The sequence below is a fragment of the Asterias amurensis genome, chromosome 1 (assembly GCF_032118995.1).
Source record: "Asterias amurensis chromosome 1, ASM3211899v1".
Taxonomy (NCBI): domain Eukaryota; kingdom Metazoa; phylum Echinodermata; class Asteroidea; order Forcipulatida; family Asteriidae; genus Asterias; species Asterias amurensis.
In genome coordinates, this window is record NC_092648.1 from 10620087 (window position 1) to 10640904 (window position 20818).

A 20818-nucleotide genomic window follows, 5' to 3' on the forward strand; every position below is an offset into this window, starting at 1 on the left:
TCTATGGACGTCTCAGCTTCTCTGTGTGATGAATGACCCTTTTGAGTTCAGTAGGTTCAAACACTAGTGTTGTGTAGACTCTTAATTTTTACAACTTTAACCCCATGTCTGGCGTAGTGAAGGCTCAAGTTACAATATATCTACAGGACAACACTTGGGAAGGGTCTGTGGCTTTAAAGAAGAAAACAAACAGTTTTTGTTTTAAAGAACCTATCTATAGGCAAAGTAAACCTTTGTTTTGTTTGTAACCGTTAGGTAGATTTACTGCTATAGAAATGTAGATATATAAAACAAAACTAACCTGGGCGATATCGCTGAGAATCCAGAGCGGTTATGTCCACGCATTCAGAATATAATCCTTAACTGGAATACACAATCTGAGAAACGTTTCTGACAGTAACGTTTGCCAGACACATATGTTGGGGGATAACGAAAAAGATGTATTTTCCATCAACAAAATATTCTCAAGATGCTTTACAATACTATCGAAAGCTGCTGTGTACTTCTAACCAAGGATGTTTGTATTGCTATTGGATTTTTAAAGTGATAATGCCCCCTTCCCTTCAAAAAATCAAACTTTAAAAGGGAAGGTACATGTTTGTTAATTACTCATAACAAATATTATTTTAAAAGCTTACTTGGTAACGAGCATTGGAGAGTTGTCGATAGTATAAAACATTGTGGGGAACGACTCCCTCTGAAGTAACGTAGTTTTTGAGAAAGAAGTAATTTCTCACTTTCTCCCATCTGAAAGCACACAAATTCGTCCAACAAGGGTGTTTTTTCTTTCATCATTTTCTCTCAATTCGATGACCATTTGAGCCCAAATTTTCACAGGCTTGTTATTTTATGCTTCTGATGGGATACACCAAGTGAGAACACTGGTCTCTGACACTTACCAAACGTGTACTGTGCCTTTAAACAAAAACTTTCGTTAAATCTCAAAAGCAGAATCGTTCCTTGGTCCTGTTAACAAATAAAACAGGAATGAAATTCAACACTCTGTTTAAGACCACATTCGTGTAGTCTCGTCTTAAAACGTTCCTTGGCATTTGCCTGTAATAATAAACAACACAAACTCACATCTGTGCATCTAGAATAATAACATCGTGATCAATAACTCCACTTGTCAAAACGAATGTTATAGTTGAACACACTTCTTAGAAAAACGTATAGAAAAGATCACATTCGATGAGAGTTTTCTGTACTCCCAGAGAAGCAAGTGAACCTTCAGCGGTCAGTCAGGTTGTAGCTTCGTCTGTCATTAATTTCCACGAAGGATATTAAAGAGCGAGCAATGAAAGCTTCTGTCAGCGAGTGGTATTTCTTAACTGAGGAAGCAATCTTCCATGATTCCTATTGGGTTGTCTGCTGTTGGCCCCGATGGGTCACTTTCCTTTTCATGAACTTTAATTTTGTGGAATTGCAATTCCTTCCGGATCGTTATTTACGCGTTGAGTGATTCGCGGTCAAGACGGGGTGGTATGTTGGCCGCAGTGCTCGACGTATGTTGATCTATGGTTTCACCCATTTATAAAAATGACATTTGTACTTGTTGTCAGGGTGCATTGCAAGTAATAATGTGTTGATTTTATGTATGAAATTCGTTTATGTTGTGCTTTTAAGCGGCTGAATTTTATTTTAGATGATTTTTTTTTTCATTTGATTTAATCTCTAAAAGTTCTAGGTTGAAATCTCCGTGGTAGCACACATAATCCCCTGCCACACCGTCCCTTTTACCCGTTCTTTCATAGAACAGACGAAAACAAAACATCTCGTTCACCAGTTGGGTTACACTTCTACATTGACCTAAGTCTATCGACCCGGAAGAAGTTAGAGATGATTCTAAGTAAAGCAAAAATATGTTGATTTTGCGTAATGAACAATGAAAGGTATCTTCATTCATTCGTGAAGTGTCTTCTAAAATGGTTAATGGTATTTATTATTTTATGAATATTGATTTGTATGTGTCTCTCTTTCTATAACAGGGCACCCTGGCCACTGTAAAGTTTGCCTTCCGCACAAGTACCAACGATGTGTTAATTAGCCAGGGATGCGTGATGGATCTTGGGTTTGCATCGTCCTCACAGCTGAGCTACGCTAGCAGCTACCCTATCCCATCGGTGGAGGATTCGCAACCGAGTCAGATCGGGGATGGTGAGTTTTCCTCAAGGTTTTTTTTTTTACAACTAAAAGCCCTTTTCACACGAGGTTAAAATAAACATTCCTGGCGAAATTTTCTCAATGGTTGTTAAAAAATTTTTCTTACGACGTAAACACCAACAATTCTGGCGAAATACTCTCAATGGTTGTATAAAGCCCCTTTTCACACGACATAAAAAAAAACATTCCTGAGGAAATGTCCTCAATGTTTGTAAAATATTACAAAATGAGCTTCGTATGGAAGCCAGCATTTTGTTCACATTTCCTCGCGAATATTTCTCGAACATTGTGAAAGTTCGTAGCAACCTACCTACGGCAGAAACCTACGCTAGCGGAATATTTCGTATAAAAGGAACCTTGTGCACTCCTTCATGTGAAACGATTCTGAAAGAACAATAACATTCCTTTTGAACAACAAAGGCTAATATGTTTCTACCAGTAAATTGCTGGCCATGGGTAAACGACTCCATTGTTGATTTGTTTTTGTTACTCGCTGGTGGCACATTGAGACGGAACACATCGTTAAATACATGACCTGGGATCGACGCGAACACATTTTCACAATGTGACAATGATTTATGAAGGTGACCTAATTCATAATACCCTGTGTACAATCCACGAAGTTTGAAACTTCAAACTGATTTATTATCCTATTAATATCATTTTTGTTAAAGCTACTTTTGCTCACGTACCAGTCCTAGTATTTATAGTCTGTGCCCTGTCCCAGTTTAACAGGCACGTTCCGGAGCCCCGCCTATGCTTGAATGTCATCTGTGTTTGAACACCTCGATCAATTATTCCTTTAACTCGAGGATTACCTGTCAATTACCAGAATCTATTACTTAATTACTCCGTATACTGGAATATCATGCACCCCAAGATAACTGTTGTCACCTAAGTTTATTTTGAGGACCAATAAATATCCACTGTACTTTATGGAGCTTTTCTAATGAGTCACTTCTGAGGTTGAACACGTCCAGCACAAACCGTGACTTGTTTTATGCTGATCCTGCAGTAATTTGATCGTAAAATAAGGGTTTAAAAATAAGCTGTGGGTATTGAAAGACCGTAAATCTACATTTAGGCCAGCATAATTGAATAATGATTTTATTATGATTAGGCCGAATTGAAATGTGCATGTGTGATTTTTACAGTAGTGCAAACTGTGTGGTGTTTCTAAGGTAGAGCTAAATTGTTGGATGGCTTTTGACTGGCACCGCGGAACATATTGACAGAATAGTGAGAGCGGCAACTTGTGTTGTATAAAGCGCTGGCACGTTAAATCAGAGGCGGTAGGTTCAACCCCCGCTCTAGTCAATGTTTCGTTGTTTGAACTTGTTCATTCAATTCTTTCAGTGGAAAAAAAAATGACAAATCTCACTTCATAATCAAGATTCATTCCGCAACTTGCATAAAACAGACTAAGCTCAGAAAAGCCTATAATATTAGGAGCGACAATCAAATGGTGACGGGCAAGGGTTTCCCAAGACATGAAACTCAGAAGGGATTTCGAAATACATCTATAGTGATTTCAATCAACAGAAAACTGCAGGGGAAACGCCCAGTTCTTGTGTTTTATTTTATTGTACAGCAAGCCAAAAATTATTGCAAGCAAATTAAAAAATACACAATCTTTGAAGTGTTCTGACTTACGGGGCCGGCCCAATTCAATAGAGCTGCTTAAGTACAAAAGGCAGCTAAGCTCTAAATACTTGTGCTTACCTGAATACGGTTACCACCCAAAAGACAATGTCACATGTACAATTCGTGAGTGGTATCCTGCTCATTTTTGCTTAGCAGAAGGGTGTGAATACAGCGCTAACGCACATCGGTGAAAGAGTAAAAGCAAAATATTAATATTCAGTATTTTCTGCTTTAAACAGCTCAGTGAAATTAGACACAGATTTCCTTGGTTTCCACCTGGTTCGTCTCACTCGTTCGGGGAGTCGGTTAGAGCTGACTTCTATGTTTTTCCTCATCGGTTACTTCAACTCAAATTCACTAAAAAGATCGTAAAGCCTTGATCCTTAAGGTTAACGACATTATCTTGACTCCGCCCACACCACCCCCTATGTCCTTGTCACATGAGTGTTAAACATGAGCACATCACTCCAATACATCATGAACCCCAGCTGTGCTCGACCAAAGCACTCCAACGAATGTTATCAATAATGTAACGCCTCGTAAAACATGATCACGATCACCGCAAATTTGTCAGCTGTTTACAAGGTCTGGCAATTTATAATTTGTCTTCTCTGAAAGAAAAGTTCAGACGGTAACTAATGTCACAGTAAAGTTAGCACGTGCGGTTTACTTTACTATTGTGCTACATTTTGAAAACCAGATGTTTTTGGAGGTCGGTTATTTTTGAATGGCGTCTGCACCCAAGAGTGTGTCCCATTTATACAGAGACATAAGTACAGAAACATAGCTGTCCCTGTTTTCCAGGCTTACTAACATCCTCAAACTTTCCGAACTTCCTTGTGGTGCGCACAACCCCATGCTGCTCAAAATAGCGCAGATATGTACTGTTAGTTCAACACAATACAGTAAGTGCAGCCCATCTTAAGTTTCCGTTTACACACCTAGGTTAAGAGAAGCAATTATGGTTAAGTGCCTTAGTCAATGACATACGTGTCAGTACGGGATCGAACCCACATTCAGTCATCATAATTTGAATTCGATTTAAAATTGAAAGCATTACATTCTTATTAATATGTGATATATTTCAGAACCAGCCTTAACATCTATACGAGTGAGACCCTGCAACTAAGTTTTCATTTTTAACTAACAGGCCAGGGACTCTTCTGCGAGTCCAAAAGTCCTCGTTAATAAAAACAGAAGATTAGTTGTTTTAAATCATGCGTCAAAAAAGGATAAAGTTACGTTAGACGTTTCAGGAAACAAATTACATTACTTTGATTTCCTTTCTATTTAGTATTTCGTCTTTTCTTTCTGTCCTCAGCGTCTATGCCTGGACCTGAAAGTGCATCAGGAACCAACGGAGCAAGCATAACCCACAGCGACAGCGCCGACGCCAGCAACATCAACCGTCCCGAGAGCAACATCCCCAGCCACGGTGTGAGCTTCGGAAGCCATAGCAATGACCCCAACCAGGGTGTCATGCCCCCACCCATCCCTTATGATCCCCCTTTCACCCCTCCCCTCACCAACTCAGACTTCGTGCACCCTAACGCGCCACCAACGGAGGGAACACTGAAGGGAATGTGTGCTTTGACGTGTGATCAGATCAATAACCTCAACAATCAGGTGCAGGTATTGTCCGAAGGATACGACGAGATCTGGAATCAAATTGAACACATTGTAAGTATATTTTTCAAAAGTTGTTGTTCAGACCGTTTTTTATTTGTATATAAATCCTTTGCACGTAGTAACGTTACAGTCAGAGCCGTGTATTGGGAGAGTTAGGACAACTTGCGATTAGAAGTCATTGTGTTCCCCACGCATGGGCGAACGCGGGTCGCCAGACTAGTCTGCCCGTTGGGTTATGTTGCATTTTGAGACAACATGGCGTCCAGCAACCACGTGACCAAAGAAAACTGGTCCCTCCTTGTCGCAACTCTCTCAATACAGAGCTTGGTTACAGTACCAAAAAACAGCGCCCTCACTGGGGTCAGTCCTGTCATTTGCTGAGAGTTGTGCGCGGCGCGTAATTGACTGTTCCCCTGTCCTTATCCGATAAGGACAGGTATTTGTTTTGTATATGTATACACATGAAGGTCAGACTTAACTGCGAATCTCCAGAACATGAAGCACATGTGAAATGATGCAAGGTAAAAGGTGATTATGTACATGGGCCCAAACGGAAGATCTCTGGCGTAATTCAAGAGACTCTAAGTGTGACGTCATTAAGTTCAGGCTAGGCGCGTACATGCATGCACGTTTCCATTGTTTAACCTCATATAATGACGGCCAAACGGGTATAGGTTTACAGCAGGTATCATTTGTAATATAAAAAAACAATACCACGAACGTGTGTTCAAATGAATGAAAGCGAGTGGCCTCCGTACGCCTACAGTTGGCATTTCCGTCTATGTACACCTGGCACTTCCCCTGGATGTGTCCAATGACAAGAAAACATAATGTTACAATCAATAACTTACTTATTCAGTTCGAACCTCAAGTTCAAATCACACGTGTTTGGCTCAGGTCCTAACCAAAATTCACATGTTTTCCTCCTTTCAAAATCAGCCGTTCAATCAGCATGTTAGTGGTGCTTGGGCGTTTTCAGTATTCCGTACGGACTGTTTATGTCCATATTTTGATGCTTTCTGCAATAAACCCATTCAAAAAGTAGCATCTCCTTATTGCAACTAAGAACTCACTCCGCGGTAGTGAAGTTAATAACGAGAAGTTCCCACAATCCTCGAGCAAATGTAGTCGTACCCTGCCTATTTTCATATCTTCTTTCATATCTAACTATCTAGTAGTTATAAAGCAGGACAGTTCTTTTCAGAACTGAGAAGTCTCCCGAATTTCGATGAATCTACTCTAGAATATAAAGCAAGACAGTTTTCTAAAGAACATTATCTGCGTAATGCCTAAAATCCCATATAGTATAGAATATACTTATATTCCTTTCAGGAAACATCAGCGAGTGATTGTCGTTCTTTATTTTAATTATTTCTTGTTCTTCTCTCTAAACAGGAGCACCAGAAGCCCCCAGATTGGCCCACCCTCAATGGCTGTTGGTACATGAAGTCATTTTACGAGGCCGGAGCCGTCTTCAAGGTTGACAAATGCAAGTCGTGCGAGTGCAGCATGGACTCAGGGGTACGGTCACGTCATAATTATTTGTTATCGATTATTGATGATCAAGTTATTTCCCCCTATATTTCACTACAAACTTGCCCAGATGCAAACTATGTGATACAAACGTATAGGTTACCCTTTAAGTTGCGTAACTTAACAATTTAAAACCATGTTTTGTTAAAGATAGTTTACAAAAAGTATCCCGGCCAATTACAGCAACAATAAACCTTCAGTTTCATTAACAGGTATTCAAATTCCTGCATTTTTCCCTAATATACTCAAACTTTTGAAATTAAATAACTCATTCAGACTGATGAATGCTGATTCAACGGAGCAATAATTTTCAAACAAAATGAAAAAAGCCGGGTGTTGAAATTGTAATTATTATAAAAAATTTACAAATTAAAATGTCGCAAATGAAATTATTTTCAATTAAAATCATAATCATCAATACACAATACACTTATTACATACACATAATGTTATTAATGGTATCCATTAATGTTCTGCAATGCACAGATACCCGTGGTAGAGTGTTCGACTATTAAATGCAGACCAGGAAAATGTACAAACCCGATCATCCGAGAAGGAGATTGCTGCGAAACATGTCCCTGTAAGTCCAACATTACTATAATTTTGTTTTATTTACTTGGTTTATATTAGTTTTGCTGGTTAATCAGACAACTCTAAGGTCTATTTCATATAAGGAAACTTACAGGCAAACAGTTCCATGCAATCGCCATAAAGAAAAGGCATTCACGCTTGAATATTCACATATTATTCTTGGGGATCTTCTTTCGGATGGGACGTAAAGCCGCTGGTCCCGTGTGTTGTGTAACACACGTAAAAGAAACCAGTTCCTAAAGAGAAGGAGTTCGCCCTGGTGTTCCTGGTTTTATTGGCAGGATATTGCGCCACAGCACCTTGAAAACCATTACATGGTGCTATGTAAAAGGAGTAGATCTCATAATTCAAACGTAGTCCAACATACCTTGCGGGGAAAAAAAAACATTGTTAAAGCGCCTTGAGCGTCACTGAGTGAAGAATTTGAGCGCTTCATAAGAAGCCATTATTAGTATTAAACTATATATTATTTGAAAAATACAACGTGATCCTGAAGAATGCTTACCTATATAAATCGCCTCTTTGTACAGTGATTTAAAGTGCCAATCTCACCTGTCTGCTGTTTTGATTTTGACGCGAAAATCGCATGCTTAACACTTTTTTTTAAACTCTCTGTATCAGATGACAACCTCGGATGGAGCGATTGGGCAGAGTGGACCTCGTGCTCAGCGACCTGTGGACAGGGTATGCAGCATCGTGGACGGTCGTGCGACAGAACACAGTTTGAGTGCAATGGGAACGATGTTGAAACCAGAATCTGCTACCTCGATCCCTGCATTGGTAATTCATGCTTTGATCTTTAATACTCCCTCACTTTATTTTATAATACAGAAGTTTTGTACCAAGTTGCGGAATTCTTTTGAGAAACATGTTCTTGGTAACATGTTATTTCCCAAATGCTGCTCAGTTGTGTTTGTGTTGAATTACAAAATAATCAACGACTGATATTGATCAAAGTTCTGTATCCGCCGGAAATTTCACAATTTTAGACCGATTCGTTAAAAATTCAAATTCCGAATCAGAAAATTGTGTGTCCACTCAAACTTACAGAGATATGTTAATATATGTCAAAGTACATGCCAACAACGAAATAACTAAAACTTGCTAAAACGCAACCTTTGTATGAAGATGATCTGATAGATTATTGTTCGTTCAAATTGTTTCTATTTGTGTTTTTTCTTTAACAGAAATTATTGATGGTGGTTGGAGTAATTTCACCCCGTGGTCTTGTGCAGTAACCTGCGGTAATGGAACAGAAAGCCGAATGCGATCGTGCAATTCACCAAGACCGAAGAACGGAGGCCGCCGCTGCACTGGCGAGGCCGACGGGGCCGGAAGAGAGGAGAGACCGTGCCATAGACCCCCTTGTCCCGGTAAAAAAGAAATGTGTTCAGTTTTTATCAAAAAAATATGTCAACAAAGACAAATTCAAGATAACAGGAATTAATTATGTTGATTAATAAGTAATGCAGTCTTCCTTATTTACAATATGTTAGCAAATCACAGTTCTAACGAACCTAAATGCAGAATGATCTTGATGGCAAAAAAAAAGAATTATCCATCTACTTAAAAATCACTAGCATAGATTTTCCTGGTCAATTAAAAAAAACCATTCAATTAACATCCGGCTCATTCCATTTCGTTTGAAAATGAATGCTCTGTTAGATCAGCATTCAACGGCCATACGGAGTATTATTTGATTTGAACAGTTTTAAGCATACTCACTGGGAAAATATGGTTTTTAAATACATTTGGTCGCAAAGATCTTTCAATTTTGACAAAAACAGCAGCACGGGCTGGTCAACCATCTTCAGCGGTGTTGTAAAGAGGCAGTAGAAATTCAAATGAATGGTAAAAATATAATAATCTTGAATGACCATCGATGAAATAGATTGTCTGAAACGAATCTAAATGAGAAGGAGGAGTCAGGTTTGCACGAATTCGAAACTGAATGCAAAACAGAATCACCTCTTTGATATTTTTGCTGACATTGCCTGTGAAAACCTGTAATAATTCCCTTTCAATGAACATTTTTGTTGTCAAAGTCTTAACTTTTCATTGTTAATTTTGATTCCCTTTTCAGTTGATGGAAAGTGGGGCTTGTGGTCTGAGTTTACCGGGTGTACCAAGACATGCGACGGTGGATGGCAAGAACGCAACCGATTCTGTGACAGTCCTGCCCCAGCCTTCGGTGGAAGCGACTGTCTTGGGTCAACCAACAATAGACGCATGTGCAATGAATGGCCATGCCCGGTCGGTAAGCATCAACAGAATATATAATAATATTAATGATATTAATTCATGGTAGGATTTGAAACTTTGCTGAGAGTATGGGTGCGTTCGTTTAGCTTCCCTGGGTCATCCCCGGTCTGCCCCGGTGCGTTCGAATAGCTTTTGACGTCATTCCAGGGGCTCACCCGGGTCAGCCCCCAGTGCCCTGCTTGTGGAGTGGGTCACTTGGGGGCTGGCCCCAGGTAAACGACGTCACTACGAGAGCGGTGAGTGGTCGTTCGTTTAGCTCTTGTCAGGGGCTCACCCGAGTGAGCACCGCAGGGTAGACCCAGGGAAGCTAAACGAACGCACCCATTGATAGATGGATTGTTGATGACGTCATTGACCGCCATCTTTGATGAAATGTTCACTCGTGAAAGGCTTTCATTGGCTGAGAGTTGTGCACAGTGCGTACCACGCGTTCGATGACGCTATACGCCTCTCTTAATATTTATGCATGACGTCATAATTCTTACCCAAAATGAGGCTATGGGCGCAAGTCCCCCATCACTTGCAGTGGCAGCGCCCATCGCCTCGTTTTGGGTTAGCATTGTGACGTACATCATGCATAAATATTAAGAGAGGCGTATGTGCAATCCATCTATGGTGATGTTTGCATTAGCACCCTGTCTTAGTCTCTCTTAAGAAGTGGTGGTTCTGAAATGAACCGGTGGTTGACATCTCAACGTTTCGATCAGTATGCTCCGATGGTCGTCTGGAGAACATGGGTTTTGATGCATTGTATGGCAAGGTATCAATGAAATTTCAACAGAATATACAATAACAGTGTAGTATCTGGAGACCTGATCAAAGGCACCGATCAACGGGAAGATGGCGGTCGATCAAAGGACATATGGAAGAAAAGTTGGCAACAATTATGGGGAAATATCAGGTTTTGTTTCAGTTGATTATTGAATCAAGCAAATTGTCATAGGAGATCTAAAGCACAGTACTGTATTCGTAGAAACTGATTTTAAAGTAATTGAAAATCATGCGAAAGATGATATGTGTTCGACCTGGGCAGATTAAGTAACGATTGAATAAGTGATTTGTACCGATCAATTTGTTTGATAGAACGTAGTCTTTATAATGTTTCGAACTCGACAATGATTCGATACTTTCAAATGCCCAATCATATCCCTTCAATATCTTTGCATTTTCATATAACTTTCTTTCTCTCTCATGACTGTAATTCTTTTGCAAAGGGCACTCTTTGTGTTGAAAACTTCCCTAACGATCCTAATTGTCTTTGAAATCAACTATAACTGACCGTGCCAGATGGAATAAGGCGTAGTCTGGCGCGAATTGAGACACTTCCTGTTCACCCATCTCGTTTCATTTATTTTCCGCGGTTTAAAGGCAGTGGACACTATTGGTAATTGTCAAAGACTAGCCTTCACAGTTGCTGTATCTCAACATATGCATAAAATAACAAACCTGAGAAAATTTGAGCTCAATCGGTCATCGAAGTTGCGAGATAATAATGAATGAAAAAACACCCTTGTCACACGAAGTTGTGTGCGTTTAGATGGTTGATTTTGAGACCTCAAGTTCTAAATCTGAGGTCTCTAAAACAAATTCGTGGAAAATTACTTCTTTCTCGAAAACTTCTTTCTTCAGAGGAAGTCGTTTCTCACAATGTTTTATACCCTCTCCCCATTACTTGTTACCAAGAAAGGTTTTATGCTAAAACTATTTTGAGTAACTACCAATATAGTGTCCACTGCCTTTAACAAACCTACAAAATATCTTATTTCTGCTGATGTTTGTTTTCCCGCCAGATGCCTGCCTGTCAAGTCCTTGTTTTGACGGTGTGGATTGCGTCAGTTTCACTGATGGCCGTTACGAGTGTAAGGATTGCCCAGTGGGCTATGAAGGAAACGGAATTGTGTGCAACGATATTAACGAGGTACGTAGTTGAGAGGGCAAGGCCATTTTCATTTGGCAAAGGGCAATTCTTTTGGATAATCTTAAAGTCTATGTGAAATTTTGAAGGAGCACCAATGACGAAACAAGCAAAAAGGTTGGTCTATCCATTCCAGCAGGCCTGGGTTTGTTCATCTTTGAGGGCAAGGCCCTTTTCATTTTGTAAAGGGCACTTCCATTCGACAATCTTAAAGTATAATGTGTAAACTTTAAAGGGGCAGCAAGGCCAAAATAATAGCAACAAATGTTGGTCTGTCCACACGTTCCACAGCCCTGGATTTTTATCTTTGCAAGGGCAAGCCCCTTTTCATTTAAAATCTTAAAGTCTATGTAAAACTTTTGAAGGAGCACCAAGGCTAAAACCAGGGGCAGCAATGGCCGAAATGACCTCATTGTTATTCCAGGCTTGGTTGAAACCGTGTTGAAGATTAACATTTTCGCCACCAATATCAATCAAATCAAGATTGTTATATTTCTGAAGGGGATTTAATAAAATCACGGTGTCTGGACAAACGTGTATTATTTAATTATTCAGAAATAAATTGGGACCTAATTAAATTGGTATTGATTTGAATGTTTCGTCTGTTTACAATACACAGTGCAACCTTGTGTCCGATGCTTGCTTCAACTTTCACGGTGAGCACCGTTGCTTGAATTTGGTTCCCGGCTACACCTGCAGAAAGTGCCCCAATGGCTACAGAGGTAACCAGCCGGCTGGTATGGGAGTCTACCACGCTAAACGATACAAGCAGGTAAGTTGAATCACAAATGAAAACGTGAATAGGTAGATAAAAACCGTGCCGGTGACCTACGGTATTTTGTTACCAAGGGCCATATTTCGTAGAGCTGCTTTTAAAGCACAAAAAGTAGCTAAGCACTGCAATATTATGCCTACCAGATTAAGGTTACCAGCCAAAATGCCATGTCGCGTGTACAATTTGTGACTGGTACCCTGCTCAATTCTGCTATGCAGGAAATTGTTAAGCAATATTTTCGGCTTTAAGCAACTCGATGAAATTAGGCCCTAGTGATATTTCAGAGCTGTTTATGTTGCGACCAGTGTTCTTCGGTCACGTGGTTGCTGCACAACCCAAATGGCAGACTAGTCTGGCATCCTGTATTGGCCCGTGTGTTTTTGTTTAACTTCTAGTCGCAAGTTGTCGCAACTCATCCGTGAAAACGGACATTGTCAGTTTACTGCATTTACTTTTAATTTTTGTTTTACTTTATTTTCAAAACTAAACAAAAATTTGCGGATTAAGATTTGGTTTAATGAAGGAGAAATGTATTTGCAGTTCAAATAGTGACTAACAAATGTTTCATAAAAACTATGGCTCTAGAGAAAAACGCCACTTCGTGGAACTTGGGACAATTTGTTGGACTGACCGTGTAAGGTTTGTGGCCAGTCGCGGTGGGCCACGGACGCCCCCACACTATCACGCGCCTCGCCGCATTGACGTACAGGCTCACTCAGTATAAGCTAATGGTTGCCACCTTCCTGGATACGTGCCTGGTTGTTCAAAGCCATCCCAACCCATCTGACTCCAAAATACACCCAAATAGGATTTGTTTTCAGAATCGGTTGTCATGCAAGCCCAGCATATGCCTATAATCAACATCAAGACGGAGTCACTTGCGCTTGCCATTCGTGCATGTTGAAGACAACTTTTAAAGAAATAATTTCATAGGTTACTGCAAAAAGGCAGTATGTTTTCTTGCAGTAACGTGTTTTTTTTTTCTTCTCTGACGTGCCTTAAATATTTTGCTAAAAAAATACAACTAATCACACTGTTATCAATCACTAAGTACCACATCAATCAGCATCACAGGGATTGTTTACACCAGAAGGTCCCTTATGTCCGCGGTAACATTTAAGAAACATTATGTTAGCATGATTTATTGTTATCCTAATGCGCCTTCCACGGGCGATCATGATTATGTAAATGTTATGTTTCTGACGTAAGCCCTTGTGGAATTTCAAAATCTTCAAAAACCTGCTGGGTTAGGACATTTTGAAATGGCATCTCGTAGTTACAGGGGCATATGAATACACATGTGTCAGAAGCTGGAGTTTATAACATCGTAGCGTGTCCTAGGCAGGAATTCAACGGGAGCCCTGGCGTCGTTAACCCCCGGGCATCTCTCTGCTTTGCTATGACGTCTCGACAACCCTAATCTATACGGGTACCATGTACACTTTCCAGTAATGTGTTGCCTGACGTGATGCTACTATTTTAATGGCGGCTGGCTTATGCTGACGTGTTTTGGATAACTCAGCGATGTCGTGATCACACTTGTGTTTTCTGATTGATGAAATGCAAACTGAAGTTCATGGACTCTTGAAGCTTTTCAGATTTCCGATTTGTGCCTTCACTTTGCACGCGCCCAGTTTTTTTTCCGCAATTTAGGAAGATACTACAGATTACTAATACATTACTACTTGTACACTGCCCAAACATTTCACGTGATAATTTTAAAATCGACTTCAAAATTATTCTGCTTGTGTAAAAAGCTGTTCATATCCTGTATATCTCCAAGACCTCATAGCTTATAGCCCTTCGTTCTTTACTTTCATCAGCTACCCGACGCCTTCGCTCTTCTTCATTCGCTCATTTCCAGCTTTCCCCGGGACCCTGCACCATGACAATGGCGATCGCGCCTTTTTAGTCATAGCTCCAACACTTCGGAACAAACTACCCACCCACATTCAAGCAGCTCCTTCATTGGAAACTTTTAAAACGTTACTTGAAACCCATCTGTTTTGTCAATCTGGTTATAGCGCTTAGAAACTTTCGTATTTAGCGCTCTATAAATGTTGCAATTAATTTTATTTGTTATGAAAAAAAAATTGCTGGACACTGTACGTCACTTTATTTCAACAACATCAGTGTTCATTGTGATAATCATTTTTTCATTTGGTGGTCTCATTTTATTATTTCTAATTGACAGCAATGCATCCCGATCAACCCCTGCTCAGAAGGAACATCTAATTGCCATTTCGATGCCAGATGTATATTCCACGGTCCTTATTCAGATCCACAATACGGTTGCAAAGTAAGTTGTTTAAATTATACAGGCCACCTTCATTTATGCATGAATCATTTCTCAGATTTAAATATTTGTTGGGTTGAACATTTATCTAAACAATATTAACTCGAAGGGAATCCTCTCTCAACATAGTTTATACTACCAACAGCTGCAGTAATTTTCACTACTAAGTAAGTTTTTATTTTGTTATAAATGTTGGGAGTACTTAACCAATCTATGACCCTAACTTCAAGATAAATGTAAAAAAAAACTCTTAAATTTCGAATCTATGCCTAAATGTGGAATTGTTCCCTCTTTTCTTCGCAGTGCAAGACTGGCTTCGCTGGTGACGGTATTGCATGCGGGTATGATAGCGACCTGGATGGCTGGCCCGATGACCAATTGGACTGTGAAGACAAAGGAAAATACACTCATTGCACAGGGGTATGTCTAAGAATTATTCTGAAGACAATCGGGAGTGCGTTTTGGCGACCCCAACCAAAAACTGTTTCGGTTGTTGGTCGTTGATTCTGCTGTTCAGACTGAACGATAACCGAGTTATGAACTCGGTTACCGTTTTGGTTATGACGTCAGAAACAGCTTTTGGTTGGGGTCGCCAAAACCACTCCTGAGCATACTGATCAAAACGTTGAGTCGTTAACCACTGGTTCTTTTCAGAACCAACACAACTCAAAAGATATATTCAAATGGTGTTACAGCAAACGTCTCTTAGTTTAAGTGACATTGAACATGCCACTGAAGTTTAAACACCATAAATCGTTGATGTCGAGCTGCCCATGGGGACGTCTACATTGCAATCGAACCACAATAAATGTATCTACGTGCACTAGTGTTACAGAAACATTTGGAATTGAATCCTGACTGTCAAAATTAATGTCTGATGATTGTTGACCGCTGAGGGGGAAGTAGCACGCCCTCTGGGAGCTCACGGGACACGGCACAAAATAACTACCACCCCTTCACATGAAAGATTATACCCAAAGCCCAGGGTATGCTCTCGATGTCGTGACGTATAGAGAGTTAGCGGTGGTACTATATATAACATACTAGTCATAATGGTGAGTCCCTAGACACATCAATATCATCAAAAGGGCACTTTAACTCGCGCTTTCCGTTCTGTCTTTGATCAGAGTCGTTCTATTTCAACCCAAAGGGCAAAAAGATAGTGTCTTGTAGTTTTTTAAGACAAGTTGAAGAACAAATTAATGTACTATATAACTGATTACAAAAGCAAAGTAAGATTCTTTGAAAAGGGATTATTAGATCAACCCTAGAAAGTCCCCACAACTTTGTGTGCAAAAGTTTATGCGAGTTTGAATTTGAAAAACCAATAAAGACTTTGCCGTAAAGCAGTGTACTATCCAGTTCCGATAGTTGTGTATCTTCGGGTAATTTGTTTATTCATATAGTGTTTGTAAATTTATTTACAGGACAATTGTCCAGCTCTGCCCAACAGTGGCCAAGAAGACACTGATGGTGACGGTAAAGGTGACGCATGCGACGACGACGACGATGATGATCTGGTCAACGATTCTAGGGTAAGAACGAGGTCCCTGATTTCAACTCCACTTCTTTGGTATTCTTTCGTCAAACGGAAATGTTTTCAGTTGCAGATCTACAACAAAATGCGCTATTATGTCGCAAATACCAAGCTTAACAACGCCGTGTGGTGTTGAAGGCTATTGGTAATTGTCAAAGACCAGTCTTCTCACTTGCTGTATCTCAACATATGCCTAAAATAACAAACCGGTGAAAGTTTGAGCTCAATTGGTCGTCGAAGTTGCGAGATAATAATGAAAGTAAAAAAACACCCTCGCTCACGAAGTTGTGTGCTTTCAGATGCTTGATTTCGAGACCTCAAATTCTACGTCTGAGGTCTCGAAATCAAATTCGTGAGAAATAACTTCTTTTTCGAAAACTATGTCATTTTAGAGGGAGCCGTTTCTCACAATGTTTTATACTATCAACCTCTCTCCATTACTCGTTACTAAGTAAGGTTTTACGCCAATAATTATTTTGAGTAATTACCAATAGTGTCCACTGCCTTTAAAAACACGGTTTGGAAAAGTCAAGTAATTGCAAATACATTGCACCATATAAACATTTAAAAACGTCCCGTCGAAAATGTTTATGTTTGGGGTATTTGCTGCTAAACTCTGGTTAAAGTTTTTTTCACATTAGAAGTCCTGACATACATTCTTTCAGCAGCAGCGGTCACATGGTTTGTCTTTGGGAAATTGTCGTGACAAGCCAGCAGGACCAGTTAGCTGTTATTTCCCTTGTCCGCCAGCTTTATCACTAGTCAATTTATCAAATGAAATAGGGATGGTTTTCAACACTGGACTAACCAGCCGGACCATTTGGAGAGAATTTTGAGTGGTCCTCAGTTGTTTGAAGTAGCAACTGGCCAGCAGAACATCTTCAAGGAAGAATGCTGGGTCACTTTTTTATGAAAAAAGGAAAACCAAACAAGTCCCTTTCGTTTATTCCATCTTTGGAAGTAGTTCCGCTCCTTATGGGATATTACACATCGGCGAATTTGTCAATATAGAGGACGCTTCCCAATTTGTGTCCTACGCCAGTCTGTGCTTCTGTCTGTAAGGAATACCATCAAGTTACTCTGGGTTAAGTTTACTGATCTGGCGACAGAGGGATGGGGAACATGTGTTGCGTGGACAGACGTAATGGACCTGATGATGAACGCGATACCATTCGGGCGTCCGAGCGACTGTTTCTACGGAAGGAGCGGTTCCTGCGCTTCCTCTACACGCGACAGATTTTCCTTGACCTAGTATATTGAGACATTGGCATCTCCACTAGGAAAGCGATTTGTCTGATTCCCAATAATCCCGGCAGTTGATTACTACATGACAAGGCCTCTTTCCTGTTTGGACTTTGATATGTTTAAGCAGTCTCTGCTACTGTGTTTATATGTGGGGTTTAACCCGGTGGAACGTGGCTAGGAAAGGAAGTCGCCTGTTCCGGTCTTACAGACTTCAGCTTTGATTATAGACGATGCTAAAGGCAGGTTGTTTGCATTGGTGTGCTAATAACTACTGTCAAACCAATTGGTTTCATTCCACTTTTGTTTCAATTGGAACTAACCGCACGCCATCGCGTTAATGGCTTCATCATGGAGGGGTAATACATTGTTAACGTTATTGTCCAGCAACCTTGATCCATTTTCGAAGTCGGATGTCGGAAGCCTGGGAATACGAAGTTTGTTTATATAACCATGCACAATTTTAAGAGACATTATTCAAAAGAAACGATTGATTCACTGCATAAAACAATAAGTTAAGTACAGAGTTAACTCAAAGTCAGGTGTATATTTGGCCCGGATTTTGGGTCCGGCGGGCTCGACCAATATCGGGGTCAATCAAAGATCCCGTGTCAAATAAGCCAGGTGGGTCAAACTTACGTCAAACCCGAGATAAAATCCCATCTTCTAATCATTATGGTCAACCTGACCGATCAATTCTGATCAAGAAATCTAAAAAAAAATTCAATTGAAATTATGTTAGCCCCTACCCTTTCCATTTTGTAATTGTTGTTGAATATTTTTTGTATTGTTTCCCTGCAGGATAACTGCCAGTACCACTCCAATTGGGCCCAAAACGATGTCGATGACGATGGCGTCGGTGATGTGTGCGACAATTGTATATTCGTGGCCAACACACGACAAGAGGACACTGACGGTGATGGCGAAGGAGATGTATGCGACGATGACATCGATGATGATGGTAAGGAAATATCAAGCAATCATTGTAGTTTTTAAAGGCAGTGTACACTATTGGTAATTACTCAAAATTATTATTAGCATAAAACCTTTCTTGGTGACAAGTAATGGGGAGAGGTTGATGGAATAAAACATTGTGAGAAACAGCTCCCTCTGAAGTGAAGAAGTTTACGAGAAAGAAGTAATTTTCCACAAATTTGATTTTGAGGCCTCAGATTTAGAACTTGAGGTCTCGAAATCAACCATCTAAACGCACACAACTTTGTGTGACAAGGGTGTTTTCCTCTTTCATTATTATCTCGCAACTTTGATGACCGATTGAGCTCAAATTTTCACAGGTTAGTTATTTTAATGCATATGTTGAGATACACCAACTGTGAAGGCTAGTCTTTGACAATTACCAATAGTGTCCACTGCCTTTAAGGGCACGGTGTTTTTATCTACCCGAGCCTGGTTTTGCTAACATTGATGCGAATTGGTCGGGCCACTTGATGGGGAATGGAGCTCCGCCGGGCCCCGCCAGAGTGCGCCTGCGAATTCCCCTAATCTCGGTACTTTAAAAGCCATGTTGGTACCAACAAGTAGTAACACTTTCCATTAGTCAACAAACACTGTAGACATCTCTTTTAACCCGTTCAGCGAAGTACATGCATTATCGGTTGTTTCGATGGAATTGGCAATTGGTCAATCACTGTAAAAACTGAAACATTTATTGGTTACAGCCAATAAAACGCACCCTAATGTAAGTTAACACATTTTTATGAAGTGCCAAAAAGGCCGTTCTGCTTTGTGACTTGGTTGTAAATCTGTTTTCATTTGACATCTGCTGGCAGGCGCTCATATTGGGTATCTACTGGAGACAGTGTGGACCACTTGTGACAAATGTTGTGTCAACATGGTTAAAAAGAAGTGTGGCACTGGTGTAACATCTCATAACTATTAATATGTCTTTTTTATTTCTTCAGGTATCCTTAATTACGATGACAACTGCATGTATGTAGCGAATGCTAAGCAGCTTGACTATGACGAGGATGGCTATGGTGATGTGTGCGATAACTGTCCAGGGATTGCTAACCCAGATCAAGTAAGCCAACTTCAATCATCCTGTCAGACACCGATTTTGTGAACACAAAATTGTAAAAAAAAACTTTCCTACGTCGCATATCACACATGTATGCGTGGACGTATGTATGCGTGGACGTACGCAGTGGCGTGAAACTCATCGCAGATATTAAAATGTGCGGAGAAATTGCAATGGCATGACTTTTTTAGTTGTTTGTTAGCTAAGGTGTGCATGTCGTATTGTCGTGAAGTTAATTGCAAATATTTATGTTTGCAAACTTATGCACTGTCATGAACTGAACTACAATGTGCGCAGACGTATGCAAAGTCCTGAAATGAAATGTTAATATTATGTGCGCAAACGTGTTTAATGCCATGACATTAATTGTAAATACTTTGCAAGGGTATGCAATGTCGTCAAGTGAATTGCAATGTGCGCCGGTATATGCAACGTTGTTAAATGACGTGCAAACATGTAAGTTGTTGGTCATTAAAATCATGTTTTTCTTTTTGTCATTTTATCTAGACCGATATCGATGATGACAATGTAGGTGACGTGTGTGACACCGACGCGGACATGGACAGCGACGGTCACCAAGATGACCTGGACAATTGCGTGGATATCCCCAACAGCGACCAAGCAGATCACGATCTAGATGGCATTGGTAAGTTTACTGCCAGTATTTTTGGTTTTTACCGTTTTACACGTTTTTCAAATTACATACACCATGTTGTAAAATTGTTACATAGTAATAATCAAACTTTGTTATGATTTGCTCATTATAGGTGACGCTTGTGACTTCGATGACGACAACGATGGATTTGAGGACATTGAGGACAATTGTCCGTTGGTACCCAACCCCAGTCAGAATGACACTAATGGTAAGGGGGAAAGGGCGCCACAAAACACCACAAACATATTCTAATCTTTCCAACCTTGAAACTCAAATCTTTGAAATGATAACTGGGTCGACAGCCGGAAGCGTTGCTTTGATTATTTCAATTTGTGTCAAGACCTAAAAAGCCAAATTCATCACATGAAGGTATTAAACAGACATCTAGCCTGGTACCCAACCCAGTCAGAATGACACTAATGGTAAGGGGAAAATGGGCACCACAAAACCCCACAAACATATTCTAATCTCTCCAACCTTGAAACTCAAACCTCTGAAATGATAACTGGGTCGACAGCCGGAAGCCCTGCTCCTCAAT

General features: G+C 40.2%; 1 protein-coding gene across 4 annotated transcripts in view; it reads left to right on the top strand.

The window, feature by feature from the left end:
• LOC139945268 (thrombospondin-1-like) overlaps positions 1-20818 on the top strand; it is a 139516-nt gene that overhangs the window by 108608 nt on the left and 10090 nt on the right. For all 4 annotated transcript variants that reach the window (XM_071942611.1, XM_071942620.1, XM_071942628.1 and 1 more), the window contains 16 exons: positions 1989-2157; positions 5129-5487; positions 6832-6957; positions 7456-7549; positions 8182-8340; positions 8748-8933; positions 9644-9817; positions 11613-11740; positions 12357-12509; positions 14707-14811; positions 15112-15228; positions 16236-16343; positions 18389-18548; positions 19510-19628; positions 20133-20271; positions 20393-20488. In XM_071942611.1, coding sequence (XP_071798712.1) covers positions 1989-2157; positions 5129-5487; positions 6832-6957; positions 7456-7549; positions 8182-8340; positions 8748-8933; positions 9644-9817; positions 11613-11740; positions 12357-12509; positions 14707-14811; positions 15112-15228; positions 16236-16343; positions 18389-18548; positions 19510-19628; positions 20133-20271; positions 20393-20488 — 2392 coding nt within the window. The remainder of the gene's footprint in view (positions 1-1988; positions 2158-5128; positions 5488-6831; positions 6958-7455; positions 7550-8181; positions 8341-8747; positions 8934-9643; positions 9818-11612; positions 11741-12356; positions 12510-14706; positions 14812-15111; positions 15229-16235; positions 16344-18388; positions 18549-19509; positions 19629-20132; positions 20272-20392; positions 20489-20818) is intronic.